The following is a 27,060-nucleotide window of genomic DNA, read 5'->3' on the forward strand; positions in this document are numbered from 1 at the left end:
GGCGACAAACCTGACAATAAGGTCTTACAGAAGCTATAGTTTCTCGTTAGACTTAGTTGACTTCCAGCTCTGTTGCCAAGGACTATGCTTTCTAAACTTTTCTTTTCTTTTCAACCCAGATCAGCTTTGTGAAACCCAACAGGAACTGTAGCAAAATCTGTGCTTTCACTCTGGCAAAAAAGCTAGCCCCAGGTGTGGTAGCACATGACCACCTCACGGCCTATAGCAACTCCCCTGGCCGTCAACACGGGCATTGTGAGAAAGATGGCCACCTTGGGCCCAGAGGATTGTATGTACAGGGCAGCCTTCGGTTCCATAACATCTAGCAATCCCTTGTAAGAAGAGCTGGACCTTTCGGCTTCACTTGGCCACAATAATCTGTGTCCGGCGATATCGTTTCAAAGCTTTAACCATCCTAATTCTGATGCAGAGGACAAAACGTTTCTTTTCTGAGGCCCAAGGAGAGAGGACACAATGAAGACGAACTCAACCCAAACGATGCGCTGGTTGTTTCAACGGTTTTGAGGTTACCTTGTTTAATCTGCCCTTGAGATGCCGGACTGGCAGGAGGAGCAGGTGTCTTCCCTTTAGCAAGCTCGGGTGTCCCCGGCCTAGGAGGTCTGCAAATAAGAGTCATCATCAAAAGCTGAGCAGGTTAAAGAAAAATAATCAGGAGATATTTTATAAGTTTGTTTTTTTGGAGGTGGTTTCATATGTGTAAATAGTGGGTGTCTCCTCTCTACCCTACAGGTCTTGTGATCCCCTTCCTGCCTCTAAACTACTGTACATTTTCTCCCAACCTCTGTCCTTCCCCAAGGCCGCAGATATCCTCTTTCCTTTCTGTCTCGAAATTATTCTGCCCCCATTCCTCCTCCCAGCAGTGAATTTGGCATCCTGTATGGGCCTCAGGACAGGTGTAACCCCCATTCTCAGGTGGTTTTTTTTTTTTTTAAAGGTGGCAGTGATTCATCTTTTAAAACCAAGCACACACAAAAAATCTTGCTTTAAAGATGTCGGAACCAATCCTAGAATCTGACTAGGAAAAATGGCTTGTATTCTATGACAGCCCATTTCCTCCACTGTAGACCCCCATGTTATAAGAACATAAGAAAGGGCATGCTGGATCAGACCAAGGTCCATCAAGTCCAGCAGTCTGTTCACACAGCGGCCGACCAGGTAATCTAGGAAGCCCCCTAACAAGACGACTGCAGCAGCACCATCCTGCCTGTGTTCCAAAGCACCTAACATAATATGCTTGCTCATCTGGTCTGATCCTTGTTTGGTCTAACAACTCTGAGGAAGAAGGTTTCAGGGAATGGGGCTCAGTGGGCTACAGCTGAAGGGAGAAGCCACAAAGCTCCCCTCCGCCCGTGGATTTTATATGATACAATCCGATCAACCCAAGTTCTGTGAACGAATCTAGTCTATGAAGAAATTTATCCACCAACACAGCATTCACCCGTTTGTAACGCTGAAGGGGAATTCTGACATTGAGGCCTGAGCCATACCCAGAATGCTATGCATGAACCAAAGTAGTTAGAAACAGCAATGCACTCTTGAACCTTATAACTCATGTTAGTTCTGTAATAATATCCTTGTATGAAAAACAGCAGCTGGATACAACTGTGGGGGGGAGGAGGAGGAGGAGAAGGAGAAGAATAGTTTTTATATGCCGACTTTCTCTGCCACTTAAGGGAGAATGAAACCGGCTTACAATCACCTTCCCTTCCCCTCCCCACGACATACACCCTGTGAGATAGGTGAGGCCGAGAGAGTATGACTTGCCCAAGGCCACTCATCTGGCTTCATGTAGAGGAGTGGGGAAACAAATCCAGTTCACCAGATTAGCCTCCGATGCTCATGTGGAGGAGTGGGGAATCAAACCCGGTTCTCCAGATCAGAGCCCATCGCTCCAAACCACTGCTCTTAATCACTACACCACGCTGGCTCTCTTAATCACTACATCACGCTGAACTTTCCCCCTTAACAGTTGTGGTTTTGCTAAGAGGTCAGCTTGACATCTATGCCTCTGATCATCCAGGGAAATTGTGAATATCTCTGGATTGGCTCTAAGGGTTTTTGCAACAATGGAATGTTGTTTACATACGTCTATAAAATGCTAAGTTGTCTACTAAGGAATTGGTACCATCTCTCTCCCATTTGCCGGGTTGGCACTATCTCTCTCCCATTTGCACAAATGTGTGTGTATGTGTGTGTTTATTACTGAATATTGTTTTCCTGTTATATGCATTGTTTTCCTAATTAAAGCTATATCTCTAGATCTCAAGGTTTCTCTGAATCCATCCTTACATGCAGCTTGATTTGAACCTGGAGTTCTCCCACAGTGTAACATTTTAAAGATTCTGAAGGAAAGGGCATCCCTAAATGGAGTCCAATTACATATATTCCACCACTTCTGATACCACTGGACAGACTTTTAACGTAACAGGGAGGACTAGAAAAAAATTACTCGGATCACAGGCGCATCGCTTAATAAAAGCCATGAGATGGCTACAAAAAATGGGCAAAAACATACTGTAAAAAGCAACAGGCGGTTAAAAGAGAAGGCATTTCTCAAGCTACCTGACTGGTCCCTTCTTCATGTGATCGCCAATAAACGTTGCGTTGGTCATACTCATCAAGGTGTTCGCCAGGGAAATAATGGAGAGAAGGTGCTGAGTAGTCACTGCGCGCGATATGCCATATGTACCCCTGACGTGCCCCTCGGTGAGGGCCACAGACTTTCCTACATCGGCATCGGTAGAGGGTACCTTGCCTATAGGCTGGTTGTATCCTGGAAGCATCAGGGACATGTGGCCGCCCCTTGAAATCAAGCCAAAAGAGACAGAACAGTGTGGCTTCAGCATCCCCAGGCGGTCGCTGCAAAGCTCGTCTAGAACACCGTTCAAGCCCCAGGCATGGAGGCATGACATGAACAGCTTGGCCGTGTCCATGGTGAGGTTATATTCTAACAGCGTCAACGGCTTAGATTTGCCGGACCGATATTCCGGGTCGCCGTCTTCTCTTCTCTGCCTGGATTCGTCGTCTTCGTCGTCCTCGTCGAGGAGATGCTCTTTTATGTTCTCTTTGATCGTTTCCTTGACCTGCTGGAATAGGACCGCTGCTCGTTTGCCGGCCAGGAAGGAACCCCCTTTGTCAGAACTGCCAGATGCTTTCTGCAGATTCTCGGGGGAAATAAGGGCTGTGTTAGGCCTGGAGGCTTCTTCGGTTAGTAGCTGAATAATCAGAGCTTCCACATCAAAGAAGAGCACGTGGATATCCGGGTCTGTTAAGTTCGTCTTGAGGGCTTGGACCATCAGAGAATTGTGTGAGTATTTAGGCAAGTTTCCCTGCAACCGATAAGGAAATAAAATTATCATTATTTTTGGTTTACTCTCCGACTTCAGGATTTACATGCAACACGGACACTTAAGAAAAACCGAAACAGTGAGATCCAGTTTAGGAGGGAAAAAAAGGAAATGCAGATTTGCAAATAACGTAGGGTCCTGTTTAAATTCACACATGAAGCAGCAGCAAACACATTTTAAAATATGTAATAATTAGAAGACAATGTGAAGCCCGAGTGTACTTATTTCTACCAAGGAGGGCTGAGTGAACACAGACAATGATGCAGTATACTGAGATACTGAGATACACTGCTTTAATTTAAAACAACACCTGCACACCCAATAAACTAAAAGTTCTTCTAACTTCCATGATTCCACAGAAATACAAACTATGAAAACAGCATTTCCCCTAACCTTTTTAACCCATTAGGAACATCACTGGGATATACGCAGCTCATCATTTACAACCTGGAGATGCCAGGGACTGAGCCTAGGTCTTTCCGCATGCCAAGCAGGAGCTCTACCACTGAGCCAAGGCCCCACCCACATGCACATGAATCTGCCTTATATTGACTCAGAACCTTGACCCATCAAGGTCACCAATGTCTACTTTGACTGGCAGTGGCTCTCTAGGGTATCAGGCAGAGGGCTTTAATATCACCTACTACCTGGTCTTTTTAACTGGAGATGCCGGGGACTGAACTTTAGACTCCCCACGTGCCAAGCAGATACTTTACCATTCAGCCACATCCCTTCCCCTCACAACCGATCAGAAGAGTTGGTTTTTTATATGCCGACTTTCTCTACCACTTAAGAATCAAACCTGCTTACAATCACCTTCCCTTCCTCTCCCCACAACGGATACCCGGTGAGGTAGGTGAGGCTGAGAGAGCTCTAAGAGAACTGTGACTAGCCCAAAGTCTCCCAGTTGGCTTCATGTGGAGGAGTGGGGAAACAAATCCAGTTCACCAGATTAGCATTTGCCGCTCATGTGGAGGAGTGGGGAATCAAACCCGGTTCTCCACACTGGATAAAACCTCAGAGCTGGTGGCCCCCACACTTTGACCTACCCTCCTTAGAGGGATCCTTCATCTTCTCTAACTGGAGTTTCATCTTCAAACAAAAGGCATTTCAATTTAGAATGGTATTTCTCAATTACTGACTTCCTAATGTTTCTACTTAGTGCTACATTCTTTCCATCCTGGTTATAGGTTTATGTTTTATTGTTGCGAGCCTGGCGGTTTAACGTGACTGCTGGTCTTTTTAAAATATTCAATAATAATGTTTTAGATTTTTCTATTTGCATGCATGCATGCTCCTTGAGATACTTACGAAAGTGGAAACAGGATAGTATAAGTTTTAAATAGACAAGCAGATGCTTTAAAGCTGTAGAAATAAAACCAACAGACACACTCAGAAAGAGAGGGATCAGAAAATGCGGGGATTTTCTTCCAAAAGAAGTCCATGAATTTGTGCTTAACGCAGTAACGTCGGCAAGTTTAATATTTGCCCAAATTGGAAGAAAAATTATTATCCCAAAGAAGGAGGGGTACTCAGAGTCTGAGTAAACTAACCTGTCCTTTACACAGCCCAAAGTCCGAAAAGTTTGTAAAATGGAATGTTGTTGTTTTTTTGTCTAGAATGTACAGTTAGTTTGTGCTTGTATATTTTGTTGTTGATGTATATAATAATTTATGTTCTAGACCACTGGTTCCCAACCAGGGGTCCGTGGACCCCCAGGGGTCCGCGAGAACTAAATTAAGGTCCGCGAAACAAAGTTATAAACCCATAATAAATTAATATTTTCAATTAAAAGTTCTCTATTATAAAATATATATATTCAAATATTATTCTAAGCTTAATGTTTAACTAACAGTTATGATTAAAGTTTATTTTCAAATTCTTGGAATTTTTATTTTGAATCTTGGGGTCCCTGCACTGAACAAAAAAGTCCTAGTGGTCCCTGGTCAAAAAAAGGTTGGGAATCACTGTTCTAGACTCCCTATTTTTGGAATTGTATTTGTTTTTTTTTAAATAAAGTAAAAAATTTAAATTAAAAAAAGAAAGAAAATGTAGTTCTACGGATTAAATGAAACTGCTGTAACAATCGTGACAGAAGGTATAGAAGGGAATTTAGCATGGATGACGTGGAAGGTATGAATGGAAGAGGAAACATTATTTTCTCTTACTCATCTTTTCAATAACAGGACATTATCCTGTACTCTTAAACTAATATTGCAAGCAGCTGACCGGGCTCCGCCTAAGAACACCGGAATATATACATACAGTGCAAGGAATTTAACTATTTTAAAGCATTAAAAGTCACGACAACAACAAAAATTATACAAGGATTTAAATATGCAACAATTTTATGGACACTAACATGACGTGCTTTTAGTAAAATCCTCCTTGTGTGTGTGTGTGTAAAGTGCCGTCAAGTCGCAGCATACTTATGGCGACCCCTTTTTGGGTTTCCCCCCCCCTCAAAACATGTATTTGTGTTATATTCAAGGGAACTATTTCCACTAAACATACATGTTTTTACAAAAACACTGCATTAAGAGAACGCGTCATTTCAAAATATTGTAAAAAAAAAAAAAAACATATTCTTCTCCTTTAATTTCTTATCCTGCTAAATCAACTAGATGCCTTATAGGAGAGGGATACCTGGAACGAAGTTTAAGACTGTGCACTTAAGGTGGAAATATGATGGGCTGACAGATTCCTACAGCCACCCTGCGCACAGGACTGCATGTGTGTACCACTGATTTTAATGGAACATAAATAAATCTATATATCTGGATTGAAACTGCAGCACGGGGGGGGGGGGGGTGGGATGACATGGTTTAAAATCGGCACCAGCCATAAAATACAAGAAGAAAAATATGAATCTGCAACACAATGTGGATCTCTGGTGCCCTCTGCTGTCCAAGTTAGAAAGCAAGAAGCCCTTGGCTTGGTAAATCTCGGCATTCTTTTACATATGAGTACCTCCATCCAGGCAGCTCATTCCTAATGGGCGTAGTGGTGCGCTGGCAGCCGTGGATGGCGCAGCCGTGCCACCCGTGTGAGGTTTCGTGGTCGGGAAAAAAGCTCTGTCCTGAGGTCCCACAGGGCTCTGACGCCACCAGACAGGGCATTCCACCAGGCCTATAGTTGAGGACAGCTGCGGGTATTATTATCTGCTGGCCTCCCTATCCCTCTCCCCCCTTCTTATATGTATGTTAGTTAGATCTAAAGGGGTGGTCTATGTGTTTGTCTTGGTCAATCGGATTTACATTTGGATGCCATCCTGGGATTTTGTTGATTTTAATTGGGGAGGAGGACGACGAGAAGGGAGTTGGTTTTTATATGCCGACTTTCTCAACCACTTAAGGGAGACTCAAACTGGCTTACAATCCCCTTCCCTTCCCCTCCCCACAACAAACACCCTGTGAGGTAGGTGGGGCTGAGAGAGCTTTAACAGAGCTGTAACTTGCCCAAGGTCACCCAGCTGGAGTGGGGAAACCAACCCAGTTCACCAGATTAGCCTCAATCACTCATATGGAGGAGTGGGGAATCAATCCTGGTTCTCCAGATCAGACTCCAACACTCCAAACCACAGCTCTTAATCACTACACCACGCTGGTTTGATGTATGTATTGGTTTGATACATGTACTGTTTTTAGTACTACTGATGTATATTTTAAATGATGTTACCTGCCTTGAGCCTGGTTTTGGCTGGGGACGGTGAGCTATAAATTCAATAAATAAATAAATGAAAGGGGTTGGATCCAGTAATTCTCTTCGACTAAGTGAGGAGTGGGATTGTTTCTCAGTTGCAAGAGGAGCCATTACATCTCTTGACTTTGCAAAGTTAATAGCCAAGTCTTACCTACTTCTTTCTTTCTACGTATTCAATCATCCACCTACTTACTTTTATGTAGAATTGATGCTGTTGGAATTGGTTGAGAAGAAGGCCCTGGCTCTCGTTGAGGACAGCCACACACTCTTAGGGCCGGGGACTACCAGTAAATTATTCTCAGATGAATGCAATGATCTTTGGGGTGTGTGCCAGGAAGGTCCCAGGCCGTGTAAGGCTTCAAAGGTCAAAACCAGCACCTTATCTTAAAGAGGGCACTCACAACAGCCTTTGGGCACAGCCTTTCAAATAAAGAGTTACCTTGAAGTCACATATCAATCACCTTATGGTTTTAAGCCTGGGCTACTGTATCTCGGCCTCATTTTAGGGAACCCTACTAAAAAAAGCTGTAAAACTTGTGAATGAGCTTCATGGCACTGTTTGACAGAATCAAAACATCTTTGCAAATGTATCTGGTAAATGTTTTTTTGAAGATTTTTTATCTTTCGTCCAGGTTTAAAATTTCTCATAAACAAGCTATGATCCTTAATTGAAGCTGAAACCATTAAAAAGGTATTTTCTTCTCCTCTCTCCTTTTTTTTTTCTTTTCTTCCCAGAGATGAGAAATCGCTACTCAAGAGTGGTGAGAAGAATTCCCAGTGCTAAGGAAGTGGCAAGACAAATCCCAAGTGGCTCGGCTTGAATAAATTTTTCATGAAGGATCTCTGCGTGCAGACCTGCTTCTACCGGTGTTTTCTTTTTGAGCTAAGCAACAATCACCATAGCTGCAAGCCATACTTAGGACACACTCATATCTTAGCTTTTATTAGTCACATAAAGTGATTTTTAAAAAGGATAAAGACTAAGTTTGTTCTGTAAGGTCAAATTTATAAATAAGGGGGTGGATCTAAACAAAGCATATATGGTATTAAATGCTTCTCTCAACAAAGCACAGAAGGGAATCAGCTAGGAGATGAAAATTGGGTTTCCATAGGCACAATCTGATGACTGGTCTTCAGTAAATTTTAAATCTTCTCTAGTTAACCAAATAATTTCTGGCATTGCACAGTCTTACTAAAAGTGTAAAAGGTTCACTGTGTTCAGGGTATTCCAAACCTCCTTCAATCGATCCACTACACACAAAAAACCCTTCAGAAATCCTCCATTTATTTCAACTGTTGCTATAAGTATCAGGTTAACAACCATTTCCTGATGCTCTTACAGCAGCAGGTCTTTTAATTTGTACCCACTATTATTTTTACCCTTTCAAGGCTTGGAGGGCAGGATACAAATGCTCCAAATAAGAAATCCAAACAAAATGCCTTTAATCAAGACAGACATATTAAAAATATTACATGTCTAACCGTTTCTCCAACTGCTTTCCAATTTTCCTAAATCTTCGCATACAACTCTCAAAGACGAATATTCATTACCATTAAAATATATGCACATTTGGTATGCCTCAGTCATAGAATCATAGAGTTGGAAGGGGCCATACAGGCCATCTAGTCCAACCCCCTGCTCAATGAAGCCAACATGCTGGAAAGCAACCTATGTTTCAAAATCTAAAACCAATACCGAACATAGTCATACCATAGAACAGTGGTTCACAATCTTTATTCCAGTATGGACCACCAAGTTTGCAAAATCACAACTATATGTCCCCCAAGCCACAATAAGACAAAAATAGCATTCTAGTCAAGAAGATGTTATTTATGCAAATATTTATGGTACAAGTAGAGTATCCCTTATTCGGGCATCCCATAACCGGACTGATCCAAAAACCAGACCCTTTGAGCCAGCATGGAGGTAGATCAGTGCTTCCTGCTTTCAATGTTTCCTCTCCCCTAAAAAAATAAAATACAGTGTACACTGAATCGTAGATGAAAACTGAAAGCCTGCCGTTGTTTGTTTCTTTGTTGTAGCTCTTGTTTAGCAGCTGATACAGGGATTCTGGTGAGATAGTTACGCCTTTGCTTTCTGATAGTTCAATGTATACAAAATTATTAAAAATATTGCATTCAGGCTATGTGCATACAGTGTATATAAAACATAAATGAATCTGGGTCCCATCCCCAAAATATCTCATTATGTATATGCAAAAATTCCAAAATATTCCAATACATGGAAAGATTCAAAATATGCCACTTCTGGTCCCAAGAAGTCTGGATAAGTGATACTCAACCTGTGTATGCATCCCATACATTCAATGAGATCCTCTTGCCTAATGGTCAGTCAGTTCCTCAACGGTAGACTACTGTTTGATCATCTTTTTAAGAGCCTGGAGGAGAAAGCTAGGATTTTATCCTCAGATAAGCAGTATCCCCATGGTCTGTCAGAAGCCACTGCAAATGGGGAAAGGGGAGTTGCCGAAAATCCTGAATATTCCACCCAACATCTAGTGAGGCCATATGGCCCTTGTTAACAATCACTACTCTAGCATGACCAAGAAATAAAGCCCAGGATGGCGCTATGCCAACAGGGGCTGGTATGGTTCTACAGGACAACATACTGTGATTCTGGGACACAACAAAGAGGTATAAAAATATTGTTTCTCAGCCTAGACACTGGACTCACCAGGAAGAACAAGCAAGTTTAACCCCACCCAGAGGTGCCCACTGCATGTGTTATGTGCCATCAAGTTGCTTCTGACTTATGGCAACCCTATGAATTAACGACCGCCAAAATGTCCTAATCATTAACAGCCTTGCTCAGGTCTTACAAACTGAAGGCTGTGGCTTCCTTTATTGAGCCAATGCATCTCATGGTAAGTCTTCCTCTTATCCTGCTGCCGTCAACTCTTCCTAGCATAATTGTCTCACCCTTCCCTTTACTTTCTCCCATACCAATGAATGGCCACAGTCCATTTGGATGGGGTGACGAATAAAGCACTGGACTTGGGCAAAATCTGTACAACCCCTTTCACCGCTAACTTTGGTTGCTCCACCCGCCACCAACAGTGAATATCTGGAGAGTTGTGTACCACTGTAGACACTTTGCATCTGCCATCCCCCTCCCTCTCAGGCTCTCGGCAAACACAAGGACTGCTCTCCCCCTACATATCAACAAGTATTTCGCTAGTATGGATTGAACAGCAACGAGATAGGGTTCTCCCCCTCCCCCATTAGGAAAAAAAAGGAACCTTACTTTGTCAGATGAATCAGAAGCCAAGAGATTTGTGGCGAGAGTTTGCAGTTTCTGGTGGGCCATGTTTTTCAATGCAGCGAGGCTTCGCCTGGTCATCGCTTGTTTTAAGTTAACAGCAGGGTGGCTCAGGGAGTCCACCGCAGCAGGCACAGCCTCGTCGCAAGCGTTCAAGATCTCGACAGCGGTGATCCCCATTACGCAGCGGTCGAGGGCACCTTGGAAAAAGGGGGGGCAAACTGTTTGAAATAGAAGCAAAATTCGTATGCTTTTCTATGGAACACAGTAACCGTTCCATGTGTAGTGAGATGCCTCATACGCCAGTCTCCCTCTGAGCAGTCTTGTGGCCACTTTAAATTTATTTATTTACTTAGTTTTCAATTTATACCCCACCCTTCCTCAGCTGAAGCCAGGCTCAGTTCTCTCTCGCTATTAAACTTGCAGCAAAAAACCCGGAGCCAGTCTGTTATAGCAAAATGAAAAACCGCGTTGCACCATGAAGAACTTCGAGGAGGGGGCGTGGCTCAGTGGCCGAGCATCCACTGGGCATGCGGATTCAGTCTCCAACATCTCCAGTTAAGGGGATCAGTAGGTGATGGGAAAGACCTCAACCTGAGACCCTGGAGAGCCGCTGCCAATCTAAGTAGACAATACTGACTTTGGTGGACCAAGGGCCAGATTCAGTATACGGCTGCTTTGTGTGTGTGATTATTCTGAGCCTGTGCTTTCAACCAGGCTGGAGCCTACTTCTTCATCAGACCATAAGAACATAAGAAAGGCCATACCAGATCAGACCAAGGCCCATCAAGTCCAGAAGTCTGTTCACACAGTGGCCAACCAGGTGCCTCTAGGAAGCCCCCAAACAAGACAACTGCAGCAGCACCATCCTGCCTGTGTTCCACATCACCTAACATAATAGGCATGCTCCTCTGATCCTGGAGAGATGTTTTACTACATTCTCTACCACCTTCTTTTCAAAAAAATACACACATACACACAGTTGCTAAAAAAAAAAAAAGATTTAGGCCTGTAATATTATTAAACAATGAATACAGCAAGTAGATTAAAAATATTAACATGTCATGCTTCAGCTCTTTCTGTTGTTATCATGTCCTTAAAAGCCAAGCACAAAATCAGTTTCAGAATTAAATTTCCCAAGGAAGATTTGGGAGGATAACACACACGGCAAGCTTTTTATTAAAAGCAAGATTAGACACATAGAATCATAGAATTGGAAGGGACCACCAGGGTAATCTAGTCCAATCCCCTGCACAATGCAGGAAATTCACAACTACCTCCCCCGCAAAACCCCAGTCATCCCCTACTACATGCCCAGAAGGTGACCAAGATGCCTTCCCTCTCATCATCTGCTTAATGTCATAGAATCAGCATTGCTAACAGATGGCCATCTAACCTCTTAAAAACCTCCAGGGAAGGAGAGCTTATCCCCTCCAGAGGAAGCCTGTTGCACTGAGGAACCACTCTGTTAGAAAATTCTTCCTAATGTCTAGACGGAAACTCTTTTGATTTAATTTCAACCCGGTTTCTGGTTCGACCTTCTGGGGCAACAGAAAACAACTAGGCACCCTCCTCTATATGACAGCCCTTCAAGTACTTGAAGATGGTTATCATATCCCCTTTCAGTCTTCTCCTCTTCAGGCTAAACATACCCAGCTCCTTCAACCTTTCCTCACAGGACTTGGGGGATCATATGAGGATCAACCTTTCCTCATAGGACACAATGCTCAGAGCACACTTTTAACCGACAGTATCATTTAAGCTGCTTCTCGCACGCTTGGCCTTACCAGTATCCATCTGCCAGACATACACAGATCCATCTGAACATCCAACCACCAGATAGTCGTCAGAGGGCCTCCACTTTATCACTTGAACTGGGAAGAGATGCCGGGAAGCCAGCATGATGCATTTCTTCTCTCGTAAACTCAGAAGTCCCACCGAGTGGTCGCTGGCCACAGAGCAAACACAGTGTTGCACTCGTGACTGAAAAGGGGGAAAAAATAACCTCACTTGCCCTCGTAATATATTTGTTGTTTCAAGGATAGGAAGAACTTACAACTAAAATAAAAGCTCCAAGATATAAACCACTGCAAATCATGTAACGTGCTGAAGACTTTACCTTTCCTTTTATCCCTTAGAAGCTCCTTGATCAATTGATCTTGAGCAGCATATATCTAGTGTTGGAGGGATATAAGGACTGAAACAAATCTTGCCACTGACAATGTAGCCTTGGGACTGAAGACTTTAAAGCACTTCACACTTACGAACAGAAAGAACTCTACTGCAGTCAAAGTTTGTCGAAACCCAGTTGCTCCACTCCGAAGAGCTGGTTTTTATATGCCAATTTCCTCTTCCTTTGAAGGAGAATCAAACCGGCTCACAATCTCCTTCCCTTCCTCTCCCCACAACAGACACCTTGTGAGGGAGGTGGGGCTGAGATAATTCTGAGAGAGCTGTGACTGGCCCAAGGTCACCCAGCTGGCTTCGTGTGGAGGAGTGGGGAAACCAACCCGGTTCACCAGATTAGAGTCTGCCGCTCATGTGGAGGTGCGGGGAATGAAACCCGGTTCTCCAGATTAGAGTCCACCTCTCTTAACCACTACACCACGCTGGCCCTCTGATGCTGGCTGTGACCTACGTCCTGGGCAGTTCTGCTATATGCCAGGCCAAGCTGCTGCAGTGCCAACAAAGAGGTTGCACCTGTGAAGGCCACTCCTGTGCAGAGCTTAGGCTCACTTCCTGAGAAGCACCTAGCCCTTCCAGAATGGTGTAGCGGTTAAGAGCGGTGATTTGGAGCAGTGGACTCTGATCTGGAGAACTGGGCTTGATCCCCCACTCCTCCACATGAGCGGCAGAGGCTAATCTGGTGAACTGGATTTCTTTCCCCACTCCTCCACATGAAGCCAGCTGGGTGACCTTGGGAAAGTCACAGTTCTCTTAGAGCTCTCTCGGCCCCACCTACCTCACAGGGTGTCTGTTGTGGGGAGGAGAAGGGAAAGGTGATTGTAAGCTGGTTTGATTCTGCCTTAAGTGGTAGAGAAAGTCGGCACATAAAAACCAACTCTTATTATTATTCAGAATTAAGCCCAATAACGGGATATATTTTGAAATACACAAGCTCAGGACTGGAGGCTAGATGTCACTATTATATTTTTCTTAATATAAATCAGTGGTACCTTTAAATCTTTAACAAGAAGGATTTCCAGACGAATGGAATCACACGGCTGAATGCAGACTGTGATTTTACATAGCCAAAAGGTCTGCCAGGACTCTGCTTGCCTACACAGAGGTGCACATTTACCTTTTACCCTAGGTTTATATTGCTGTCTAAACCAGTATTAAGATATATGCACCCAGAGGGACAAGCACACAATGCAATCTCATAGATGCTTATTCAGAATTAAGCCCAATAACGGGATATATTTTGAAGTACACATGTGCAGGATGGCAGGCTAGATGTCAGTATCACACCTTTGTTAATATAAGCCAGTGGTACCTTTAAATCTTTGACGAGAAGGATTTTCAGATCAACAGAATCACAAGGCTAGAAAGAACAGTGCAATTCTAGATGGACTGCGCTGGTCATTATTAAAGAAAAATAGCAAACAAGTCATTTTCTTTCATCAACTTACACTGCAGTTTTCTGGAGGAACTAAAAGTTGCGTGATTTCTCCACCATGCACACAGAAGATGTGCTTCATTTCTCCAGAAAAGATGTCCCAGATAATGACAGAAAAGTCTACACCACCCGAGACCAAGTATCTTTGGTCGTAGCGAGAAGAGACCTGGTGAGGATACAGCAAACACGTGACTTTGTTCCGATGACCCCGCAGAGTTCTATGGGGTGGCCAACCTGCAAAATGGATGGGGAGGGGGGTGAAAACAAATACAGTCTGCATGAAGACTTTATGAACAGCTTCAACACTGTGGGGGTAGGGACGTGAAACTAAGCCAGGAAGAATGCAGCATGCAAAGGTTCTCTGGCTGCCCTGTATCTCCATTGTCGTGGCGATATTATATCTGCTATAACCCATTTAAGCAGCTTGAATAGCCCAGACTAGCCTGATCTCATCAGAAGCTGAGCAGGGTTGATGGGGAGGGGCCGTGGCGCAGTAGTAGAGCATCTGCTTGGCATGCAGAAGGTCCCGGGTTCAATCCCCGGCATCTCCAGTTAAAGGGACTAGGCAGGTAGGTGACGGTCTGAGTAGACAATACTGACTTTGATGGACCGATGGTCTGATTCAGTATAAGGCAGCTTCTTGTGTTCATGTGAGACCAAGGAAGACCAGGGTGCTGTGCAGAGGAAGACAATGGCAAACCACCTCTCTCTTGCCTTGAAAATCTCATGAGAGGTTGCCATAAGCTGGGTGCAACTTGAATGCACTTTATTATTATTATTATCGTTACCCATTTAACTTATTATGTTACCATGTTCGATGCTTAGCCCACTCTGCCCCAAATACCTCTCTTAGGGCTTCCCTACTAAACAGCTACTTGCTGTTCCTACTCTATGCAACTACCCAGCGGGTTCATACAAGTTTGGGTCCACATCCATGTGCATCTTCTGATTTCTTTTTGTCGGCCAACAGAATGTGGGAATAACTGATGCCACTGAAAAGCGTGGTGTGAGAAGACGTGCAAATTCTATCTGCGAATCTCTGGGATGGCCTCCTTACTACATGCAAGTCTTTACTCGATTTTTCAAACAACCCTGAGAGAACTGTCTCTAGGAGACTCAATGACATTGAGAATGAGAAGGGCAAACTAGCAAGGAACTTTCATTGCTGCCAAGATGCTATAACCACCATCATCTTGGATCAATGTGCCAAACATGGATGTTAGCTCAAGAATTTGACCCACCCCGCATGCCCGACATTATACCCACTAACAGTCTGTTCAAGAATCTAGACATTTCCACAAACAATTCTATAATCTGTATTTAAATTCCCCCATTTTAAATCTGAAAGTCAGAGTGGTATAGTGGTTAAGGGGTGGGACTAGGACCTGGGAAACCCAGGTTCAAATCCCCAGTCGCGCCATGGAAGCTTGCTGGGTGACCTTGGGCTAGTCAAACACTCTCAGCCCTGACCCTGGCAAGTATTTGGATGGGAGATCTCCAAGGAACACCAGGGTTGTAACACAGAGGCAGGCAACCTCTGAACATTTCTTGCCTTGAAAACCCTATGGGGTCGCCACAAGTCAGCTGTGACTTGATGGCAAAAAAAAAAAATCCAAAGAATGCAAATAGCATTGGTTGTTATTGCTTTACAAAAGTTCTCTTTTGCTTTCCATAATGGAGCCACATTAACCACAAACAGCACATGAAACAAAAAGACACTAGCTGCTGTAACTTGAATAGTAACAATTCATCACAATTAAAAGATATATATATGTATATGTGTGTGTGTATACACAAACATATACATATATATTTTTATATATTTATACACACACACAGCCACATTGTGTTCACTATAATTGTTAGATTAAGAAGAAGAAGAGTTGGTTTTTATATGCCGACTTTCTCTACCACAAGGGAGAATCAAACCAGCTTACAATCGCCTTCCCTTCCCCTCCCCACAACAGACACCCTGTGAGGTAGCTGGGGCTGAGAAAGCTCTAAGAGAGCTGTGACTAGCCCAAGATCACCCAGCTGGCTTCATGTGTAGGAACGGGGAAACCAACCCGATTCACCAGATTAGCCTCCACCATTCATGTGGAGGAGTAGGGAATGAAACCCATTTCTTCAGATTAAAGTCCACCGCTCCAATCCACCACTCTTAACCACTACACCATGCTGGAAGAGTGCCAGCACTTTCTTCAAATGCCATCTGAATACAAATACAGATAACCGTATCATACAACATTATACATCATGCAACTGACAGACGTTTCCCATGACATCACACACCTCTTCTGCGCATGTGTTCATCTTGCAAGAGCTGAACTACAGCAGTCTGAGTTGCTGGCACAATAACAATGCTTCCATCTTCACGGCCACAAACCAAGCGTCCGTGCGCTGGGATGTAAACGCTGGCTGTCACTTTAAGTGGTTCATCGCTGTGGGGCATGAAGCTCAACTGATCGATAATTCCAGCAGGGCGTGGAACACGTTTGCTGAATGCTTCTTGCAGCGAAGTGGAGGTCGTTATTTTTAATCCTGCTTTCAAAATAAAATACTCTGAAGAGAACGGCTATAGAGACTAAAACTATCTCAGAGCTTTTCATTGAATTCGATTTAACACAGCAAGGCATAAAAACAGCCAAAATCTGGTTGCCTATAGTGAATAAGAACTGCCTCTAAACAGCCAATATAGGATTATTTTAAAACATACATTGTGTCTCTCTCCCACCCATTCTAGTTCAATTATCTAATACAAGTGAACGGATCTACCTGGGACAGTAACAACCTCTATGGACTAGTCACCTTTGAAAGCTTTGTGAAAAATCCTTTGTGAAATAATTTACACCATGAAAATTATATCACCAGATCAAAGAATGTGATCATCAAAAGGAACCCATGGTTGTAGCAGGCAGAGGTGGAGAAAGGAGACTCCCTACTGATTTAACATACTGAAGCTTGTGTCAAAAACAGACAAATGGGGGGAAGGGGGGAAATCTAAAACAAAAACCTGGCAGAACGAAATATTTCTGCTATCTTCAGACAGCAACATTACCACAAATTCCTAGATTCTACCCTCACTTTTTAATCTGACCAGAACTTTTACTTCCCATGATTCCTTTAACTTACTAAAGCTATTAATTCCATTTATTTTTATGTGAGCTTTCCTTCAAAGAGAAGTCCAATGCGGAAGGGGAGGGAGGGAGGGAGGGAAGGAAGGAATGAATGAAGGAAGGAACATTTTAAATATTTATCCAGCCACTTCTAACATGTGGGACAAAAGGAATTTCTCTGCTATGCAGAATAATGTTGTGAATGCAGGATTACAAGCGGGTGCTGTCTACCTTCACCCACTCCTCCATGGACCCAACTGCATAGGTGTTATGGGGAAGATCTTCACTGTGCAATTCATGCATTTGATGAAGTAGGCTCTTGCCACTCAAATTCATACCTCAATACATTTGTTTGTCTTCGACAAGTCACATGACCCATGGATGGTTTGCTACAAACCAACACCTCTACTTAGTTTCAGTCACCCTTACTGGCATGATAACACTTCTACTCTTTTAGAATTTGATTAACTTCTTTGCTTTTTTTAATCATCATTTTCTTCTTCAAAAGCTTCCACTTTCGCTGTTAACAGAGGCAGTACACATAGAAAAGAGTCTGCAGGATTATCAAAAAGACTTTCTCGGGTTTTTTTTAAAGACCACCACCATTAGGAAGCACTGTCCCAATAAGCCTCCACTAAAGCTCTGTAAACCAGTAAACTTCGAAGTTGCTACCTTCGGTCACGTCTTGCTGGTCGAGCGTATCCGGTATACTCCAAATGCTAAGCCTGCCCGACGAGTCTCCCTGGATAAGCAGTTTATGGAAACACTCCCTGCGGCCATAGAAGAACCGAGTAACAGGAGGGCAGATTAATAACTGTAAAATAAAGAGGCATTAGAACAATCTCAGTTGCCAAGTAGCAAATAGAGATCCAAGTGTAAGTTAGGATTCTACCATGTCATGCCTTTGTTGACGCAGCTACTTAGACAACCATGTTCAAGGACATGTTCAGTTTTGGGCACCCTATTTTAAGAAAGATGTAGACAAGCTGGAGCGTGTCCAGAGGAGAGCAACAAAGCTGGTAAGGGGTCTGGAGGCCAAATCCTATGAGGAAAGGTTGAAGGAGCTGGGTATGTTTAGCCTGAAGAGGAGAAGACTGAGAGGGGATATGAGAACCATGTTCAAGTACTTGAAGGGCTGTCATATAGAGGAGGGTGCTGAGTTGTTTTCTGTTGCCCCAGAAGGTTGAACCAGAACCAGCAGGTTGAAATTAAATCAAAAGAGTTTCCATCTAGACATTTGAAAGAATTTTCTAACAGTTATAGCGGTTCCTCAGTGGAACAGGCTTCCTCGGGAGGTGGTGAGATCTCCTTCTGTGGAGGTTTTTAAGAAGAGGTTAGATGCCCATCTGGCAGCAATGCTGATTCTATAACCTTAAGCAGATGATGAGAGGGAACGCATCTTGGTCATCTTCTGGGCATGGAGTAGGGGTCACTGGGGGTGTGGGGGGAGGGTAGTTGTAAATTTCCTGCATTGTGCAGGGGGTTGGACTAGATGACCCTGGTGGTCCCATCCAACTCTATGATTCTATGACTTGAAGGGCTGTCCTTCTTACTTTTCCCCACTCGTGACCCCTTTTTGCCTGATAAATGTTTACCCGACCCCGGGTATGTAGGTATATAAAATAGTATACAAATCAAACATTATAATAAATCATAAAGAAATTTATTTAAAAACAATTATTTTACTGTTGACAAATTTTTCACGACCCCTGCATTCAGTTACATGACCCCATACGGGGTCATGACCCACAGTTTAAGAAGATTTGATTTAGAGGATGGTGTGGAGTTGTTTTCCGCTGCCCCAGAAGGTCGGACCAGAACTAAGGGGTTGAAATCAAATCAAAAAAGAGTTTTCGGCTAAACATTAGGAAGAAAAAAACCCTGCCTGAGAGGCTACTGACAGTCAACAGACACAAAAATGGATTAAATGGACAAATAGTTTGACTCATCCAAAATCACCTTCATATATATATTCGCTACGGCAGCTCAAAGTGAGAGATTCAAAACAGATAAAATTTCCTCACACAACACACAGTTAAACTGCGGAACTCCCTGCCCCAGGATGTGGTCATGGCTGCCAATTTGGAAGGCTTTAAGAGGGGAGTGGACACGTTCACAGAGGATAGGGCAATCCGTGGCTACTAGTCAAAATGGATACTAGTCATGATGCACACCTATTGCTTTACTAGGTTGATAACTGCACACATCATATAAGGGAGACATATGTAAACCAGTATTACAACTAGAATCAATCTTACCAGATGTTTGAGTAATTGGTAATATGGTATACAACCTATATACATGCCTTGTTTGATTTAAACTGTTTGTATATGTATATATTTGTGTAATGTGTGGTGTTACATGGGTTTTAATTGACCACTGATGAAGGCCAAATAGGCCGAAACGCGTCTGGCATGTGGTTAGAGACATCAACCTCAGGAAATGCCATTGTGCTGTTTTAAAGTTTTTAAATAATTTTAATCTAGACATAGCGCCTCTCTCTCTCTCTCTCTCTCTCTCTCCTTGCCTCCCTCCCTCCCTATCTACCTATCTACCTATCTATTATTCTACCCAACCTTGGGTACCCAGCTTCTGTTTTCTAGGTTGGGTTTTATTCCCCTCTTTTTTCTTCTGTCTCTTCGCATACCTACTCTTTCTAGGATCAGAGGAGCATGCCTGTTATGTTAGGTGCTGTGGAACACAGGCAGGATGCTGCTGCCGCAGGGGTCGTGTTTGGGGGCTTCCTGGAGGCATCTGGGGGCCGCTGTGTGAATAGACTGCTGGACTTGATGGGCCTTGGTCTGATCCAGCAGGCCTTTCTTATGTTCTTATGTTTTTAATGTTCTTGAGAGTTCCCCGTCACCCTCTCTTCATGCAAAAGCCTTGTCAGCACGGAATGCCTCCTTACCTGTTTCTCTGATTTCACCACCGCTCGGTCCACGATGCAGTGCAGCTGAGGAGGGTTTAGATTTTCGACAACCTTCCCGACGTCACTGCGAAAGGTGTCACTAGCCGGCAAGCAACTGCGAGGGGGTGCAGGGCGGGGAAAGAAAGCAGAAAACAGCATCATGATGGCCTATGAATAGGTTGATATTTGCACACAACTTATGTGGGAGACATATACAGCCCAGCATAAAAACCTAAGACAATCTTACCAGATGTTGGTGTAACTGGTAATATATAGAACCTATTACATGCCTGGTCTGTTTTATATTGCCTGTGTATGTAAATATATTTGTAATGTGTGCATGTTTCACATGTGATTCAAACAGACCACTGAGGAAGGCTGTATAGGCCGAAACGCGTTTGGCTTGTGGTGACAGACATCAACCTTAGGAAATGCCATTGTACGGTTTTAACGGTTTGAAAATAATTTTAATCTTGATATAGCGCTTCTAATAAATTACATATTTTCATTATTTAAATTTTTTTCACCCCACCCAACCTTGGGTACCCAACCTCTGTTTCTTAGGTTGGATTCTATTCCCCTCTTTTTTCTTCGGCCTATGCAATAACCCCCAAAGTATGGCTAACACAGAGTTAGGTATGACTCGAGGTTTCCCTCGTCTGCTTGAATTAACTTATAGTTCAGCCCTGTCAGAGATTTGGATGGGTGAGGATGATGCACAAGAGTATATAAGGCTCCAATTACATGCAACAAAGTGGAAAGCCGAGAAATACCCAGATCTGACTGAATGGAGAAATAAATTAACAGAATATGCAACCATGGCAAAACTAGCATCTTTTATACAAAACAGATCAATTTCAGAACTTCAAGAAAAATGGAAAGGTAGATAACGACTATAATAAGTTTGCTATAACCCCTTTGAGTTTAGATAAATGGACAGGAGTTACAAAAGGGATAGATAGGTTAAAGTGGTAAAGCAAAAACAAAGCATAAATATTATGATATGATTGATAGATTGAGGCAATAGGTAATAATTTTACATACAGAATAACTAAGAAGGTAAATGCTTTTATTGGTAAAGTAGATTTTGGTATGCCATAATGATAGAATCGTTTTGGTGTTACGTCCGTGTGACTTGTTGTTTGTTTTATAGAAACAGAGTAATAGGGTAATTTGGTGCAAGGAAGGAACAATAAATGTATTCCCAAGGCTGGGATTACGAGGGAGCAAGCTCTACAGTTTTGCCAGTCCCGGAGAGAGCATATCATTCCGCTAGAGACGTTTGTACAACAAACGTTTTCTTTAACCAAGCTTAGACTCATTAAAAAAAAAAAATTACCCCCTCTCTCTGTGCCAAGTGGCTAACACAGCAGCAACTCCTCCCAGTATCAAACATTCCAAAGTTAAACCTTCTCCCGTTACACATAACGCCACATACCTGGCAGGCAGTTTATATATGAAACTCTGACCGTCTTCTGTCCATATGATCACTTTGTCCGCTGACACAAAATCGCCTCCTGTCCAGGTCTGCCCATTCTCACCGGGGACGGAGCACAACAGGGAATAATCTCCCGCATCAAACACCTAATGGAAAAGATTCACAGCACAGAATCATTACGACATAAAACGGGTCAGTGATTGGTATCATGGAAAACACCACATAGCTTAACTTCTTTGCCCTTTTTAGATGATCTAAACAAGCCAGGTTGTTTTTTTTTAAATCAGCATGTAAATACTATCTTAAAAGTGCAAACTCTTCCAGTGATCGCTGAACATACCTTCCTAAATGTTTAGAAAGCATTCTTTTGGTGGTCTGTTAGCATTCAGAAAACAAAGGCCAGCATTTTAGTGATTTTTTTTTTAAGAGGAGAGTTTTAAGAGGGGAATGGATATGTTCATGGAGGACGAGGCTATCCATGGCTACTAGTCAAAATGAATAGTTAAACTGTGGAACTCCCTACCCCAGGATTTGGTGATGGCTGCCAACTTGGAAAGCTTTAAGAGGGGAGTGGACGTGTTCATGGAGGATAGGGCTAGCCATGGTTACTAGTCAAAATGGACACTAGTCATGATGCATACCTATTCTCTCCAGGATCAGAGGAGCATGCCATGCCTATTATATTAGGTGCTGTGGAACACAGGCAGGACAATGCTGCTGCAGTCATCTCGTTTGTGAGCTTCCTAGAGGCACCTGGTTGGCCACTTTGTGAACAGACCGCTGGACTTGATGGGCCTCGGTCTGATCCAGCAATGGCTTTTCTTATGTTCTTATATTATATACTACCACACTGTTTAAACAAAGGCATATAATATTTGGCCATGGAAACAATGCATCAGCAGCATCGTGAGTTCATGCCCACCAAAGAGATTACATGTTCAATTAAAGTAAGCCCTAATTGATTTATAATCTGACTACCCTGAGCCTCTTTGCATACAAGCCTCACCGACAATTTGATTACAGCGGCTTCCACCGCAAAGAAAAGCCTGCTTTTACTTAACTGGTTATCCTTACCCTCCAGTATTTGGAGCACACCACCAAAAGCGATCGTTGGGTAAATGCACAGAAAGAAATGCTTTGGCAGTTCTGGCAGTAAATTGGCTTCGACTCCTCCTCAAAGATTGGTTCCGTATCCTGAAAGGGCAGAGGGAGCTGCATCATTTATTTGCTTGTGTAACAGCATGGTCAGTACCGGAGAAGCACAGTCATTAGTGATCCTATTGTAGAAGTGCCCAATGGGGCACTGACCCTGAAATTCAGCAACAAGGAGCTTCCATTTATGCGCAGACCCGCACACCATTTATGCGTCTAGCCCTTCTGGGCAAGAGATATGCTTGAAAGAGCAATGGGCTAACCTGCCAAATCTGAGGCTCCAGAATGAGGGTAAGCAGGATTTCCAGCCTCAAGGCTTGGAGCCTCAGTTACTACACACAGTTTGTTGCCCCTTCCTTGCGATCAGCAGAAGCAAAATAAAGCAACACAATGTATAGCAAAATATTGTCGAAGGCTTTCACGGTCAGAGTTCATTGGTTCTTGTAGGTTATCCGGGCTGTGTAACCGTGGTCTTGGAATTTTCTTTCCTGACGTTTCGCCAGCAACTGTGGCAGGCATCTTCAGAGGATTAACACTGAAGGACAGTGTCTCTCAGTGTTAATCCTCTGAAGATGCCTGCCACAGTTGCTGGCGAAACGTCAGGAAAGAAAATTCCAAGACCACGGTTACACAGCCCGGATAACCTACAAGAACCAACAATGTATAGCATCCGCTTACTGTAAACTCACCCAATTAACTCCCTAACCTCAGAAGGCTCCCCAAGCCTGTACCTTATCCAGACAGCACGGAATCAAAGCCAGATGCACATAGCTTATAACCCTCTCAATGCTTCCCATCACTGCCACAACCTAAAGAAAGCCAGCATGGTGTGGTGGGTAAGAGTGGTGGACTCTATTCTGGAGTGCCGGGTTTGATTCCCGGCACCTCCACTTGCAGCCTGCTGGGTGACCTTGGGCTAGTCACAGTTCTCTCAAGAACTCTCTCAGCCCCACCTACCTCACAAGGCGTCTGCTGTGGGGAGAAGAAGGGAAGGTGACTGTAAGCCGCTTTGATACTTCTTAAAGATAGAGAAAAAGTGGGATATAAAAACCAACTCTTCATCTTCTAAGAGTAGCGGACTCTGATCTGGAGAACAGGGTTTGATTTCCCTGCTCCTCCACATTAAGCCTACCGGGTGACCTTGGGCTAGTCACAGTTCTCCCAGAACTCTCTCGACCCCACCTACCTCACAAGGTGTCTCGTGTGGGGAGAGGACGGGAAAGCAATTGTAAGCCGCTTTGAGACTACTTAAAGGTAGAGAAAAAGCGGGGTATAAAAACCAACTCTTTTTCTAAAGAGGAGGCGGTAAACATTGGCAGGGTGTATGTGTGTGCGTGCGCATGGGACTCTCTATCTTGCGTAACTAAACACTCTCATTGTTCTTTAGCAGCTGACTGCTGGACCCTCAAAGGCGTAACAATCACAGGTGTGCCATAGCTGGTCTGGCAAGGGTATGAAGACTGGCTACTTCCCATACTGAAAACGATGTACAAATACAAGACAAATAGGTTATCCGGACTGTGTGACCATGGTCTTGGTATTTTCTTTCCTGACGTTTCGCCAGCAGCTGTGGCAGGCATCTTCAGAGGAGTAACACTGAAGGACAGTGTCTCTCAGTGTCAAGTGTGTAGGAAGAGTAATATATAGTCAGAAACCCCTTTCTGACTCCCTAACCAGTTTCGGTCTGGTACGCCGGCGCAGGGAACGGAGGTGCTGCGCCTGCTTTTTAGCAGGTGCAGCCTCGCTGTTCCCTATGGGGCAAAAAGCCCCACTTGAAGGGGGGAAACAGTGAAACGGCTTTTTTTCCTTCAACGGCGTAGGCGAAACAGCTTAGGAAGAGGCGCTGCTGCACCTCTTCCCCGCTGTTCCCCTATGCCATCAGCTCAGGAATGGGCTGTTAGTGTTTAGCTCAAACCCTTTGGTTTCCCCCAATGAGTAATGAGCCAGCAACAGCAGCTATGTTCATTCTTCGGTGGGAGAAGAGATTGGGAGGGACAAAGACTGTCAGTGACCATGAAGATACATTTGTTTTCCCTCATTACCTGTAAGTGACTCACTTCAGAAGTTACTATCCACACTTTCAGTATGCCTGTCACCGACACCGCGACAACAGTGTCCTCTAGGGAAAATAAAAGGGAAAAAATGAAGGATACTCACAAGAAGAATAGCCATAAGAGGTTCCTGCATGGCATGAGAACATACTGCAGAATTGTCCTTACTGTAGCAATAAAAACGCAGATATTTACAGCATAATTTCTTGGCTTTTTAGCACTGGGAGTGACTCCAAGGCCCTCAGTCAACAACTTCCAATAGTTTCCAAACTGTCTACCCATTTGACTTACTTATAGTGCAAGCACAGCTAAACCCTTCTAAGCCCATCGTCTCCAATAAATTTAGGATACAACTCTTCTTAGGATTGCACTGATGGACAACCAAGGCTCTTTCCATTCTCAGAATATAACAATGTAAAATTTTAACACTGAAAATCCAAAGCATCTTCCCCAAACATATTGCAGTAGGCAAACCAGAGGTTGATTAAAATGATAGACTTTGAAACATATCCTTCGCTTCAAGCTGAACTCGGATTACAAACTGCAAGAAGGAAGAAAGGGGGGGGGGTCTTTTCCTAACTGGAAAGAGCCAACAGAAACAAAGAACCAGAAGTAATAAAGGCTTTGCCAACCTTGCGTTCTGTGAGATCGAATAATGCTCATAGAGCTGATCCAGTCCGGAGAGATCTTTGACACCAAGGAATAAAGGACTTCAAGGCTGGTGGCATCCACAACAAGAATTTCTGGGTAATGTCCGTGACACAGCAATCTGCCTTCACGCTGGGTCCCGATGGTAAACTGGTAGAACTAAATTAAGAGAATACAGCAGATTGATGGCTATGTAGTTCAGCACTCTCGTTTTTTTCTTTTTAAAGATGCTTTGAATATCTGTGAGGTTTTGGTCCACTATTTTGGCAGTTTTCAGACCATAAGAGCACTAGAAAAGCCATGCTGGATCAGACCAAGGCCCATCAAGTCCAGCAGTTTGTCCACACAGTGGCCAACCAGGTGCCTCTAGGAAGCCCACAAACAAGATGACTGCAGCAGCATTATCCTGCCTGTGTTCCATAGCACCTTACATAATAGGCATGCTCCTCTGATCCTGGAGTGAACAGGTATGCATCATGACTAGTATCCATTTTAACTAGTAGCCATGGACAGCCCTCTCCTCCATGAACATGTGTACTCCCCTCTTAAAGCCTTCCAAGTTGGCAGCCATCACCACATCCTGGGGCAGGGAGTTCCGCAATTTAACTATGCGTTGTGTAAAGAAATATTTCCTTTTATCAGTTTTGAATCTCTCACCCTCCAGCTTCAGCAGATGACCCTGTGTTCTCCCTGTCCACTCTCTCCATACAATGCATAATTTTTATAGACCTCTATCATATCTCCCCTTAAACGCCTTCTTTCTAAGATAAACCAGCTGAGAAGGGCAGTCAAGTATCCAACTCCACACTGTATCTAGATCCACCCACATTATGAACCCAGAAGAAGAGTTGGTTGTTATATGCCAACTTTCTCTGCCACTTAAGGGAGAATCAAACCAGCTTACAATCTCCTTTCCCTCACTGCAACAGGCACCCTGTGAGGTAGGTGGGCTGAGAGAGCTGTAACTTGCCTGTCACCCAGTTGGCTTTGTGTGTAGGAGTGGGGAAACTAATCCAGTTCACCAGATTAGTGTTCGCCACTCATGTGGAGGAGTGGGGAATCAAACCCAGTTCTCCAGATCATATTCCACCGCTCCAAACCACTGCTCTTAACCACCACACCACGCTGGCTCTCAAAAAAGCATTTATAGTGCAGCCAATATAAAAAGCATTTGTATTTTTATGTAGCCAGGTTAACCCACCTATAAAGTAATTACCTGTATGCCGGTGTGTGTGCAGGCTAATTTGGTATATTCAATGCATCTTCCATCATTCACATCCCAGAGGCACATTTCCCTAAACAGCATAAAAGGCAATTAATGGATGGTTAACCTATATCTGTAAGAACTCAGGCTCTCTCCTTTAATTGGCTGATCTCTGGTGGGTGAGGGAAAGGGGAAAAGACCGACTTAAACAAAGTGACGGTATCGCTTTACTCTGCTCTGGTTAGACCTCACCTAGAGTACTGTGTTCAGTTTTGGGAACCGCAACTTAAGAAGGATGTAGACAAACTGGAACGTGTCCAGAGGAGGGCAACCAAGATTGTGAGGGGTCTGGAAACCAAGTCCTATGAGGAAAGGTTGAAGGATCTGGGTATGTTTAGCCTGCAGAGGAGAAGACTGAGAGGGAATATGATAACTATCTTCAAGTACTTGAAGGGCTGTTATAGAGAGGAGGGTGCCGAGTTGTTTTCTGTTGCCCCAGAAGGTCGGACCAGAAACAACGGATTGAAATTAAATAAAAAAAAGAGTTTCTGTCTAGACACCAGGAAGAATTTTC

At 43.7% G+C, this 27,060-nt stretch overlaps 1 protein-coding gene across 1 annotated transcript in view; it reads right to left on the minus strand.

Moving 5' to 3' along the window:
• Positions 1–27,060, minus strand: part of WDR7 (WD repeat domain 7) — a 241,548-nt gene that overhangs the window by 210,152 nt on the left and 4,336 nt on the right. Inside the window, exons 3-15 of the mRNA XM_056848181.1 lie at positions 26,499–26,577; positions 25,267–25,441; positions 24,626–24,702; positions 22,506–22,625; positions 21,432–21,577; positions 19,994–20,108; positions 17,758–17,899; positions 16,262–16,510; positions 13,983–14,203; positions 12,138–12,333; positions 10,336–10,550; positions 2,584–3,350; positions 532–620 (exon numbers count right to left, since the gene is read on the minus strand). Of these exons, the coding sequence (XP_056704159.1) occupies positions 532–620; positions 2,584–3,350; positions 10,336–10,550; positions 12,138–12,333; positions 13,983–14,203; positions 16,262–16,510; positions 17,758–17,899; positions 19,994–20,108; positions 21,432–21,577; positions 22,506–22,625; positions 24,626–24,702; positions 25,267–25,441; positions 26,499–26,577 (2,591 nt within the window). The remainder of the gene's footprint in view (positions 1–531; positions 621–2,583; positions 3,351–10,335; positions 10,551–12,137; positions 12,334–13,982; positions 14,204–16,261; positions 16,511–17,757; positions 17,900–19,993; positions 20,109–21,431; positions 21,578–22,505; positions 22,626–24,625; positions 24,703–25,266; positions 25,442–26,498; positions 26,578–27,060) is intronic.

The sequence above is a fragment of the Euleptes europaea genome, chromosome 4 (assembly GCF_029931775.1).
Source record: "Euleptes europaea isolate rEulEur1 chromosome 4, rEulEur1.hap1, whole genome shotgun sequence".
NCBI lineage: Eukaryota > Metazoa > Chordata > Lepidosauria > Squamata > Sphaerodactylidae > Euleptes > Euleptes europaea.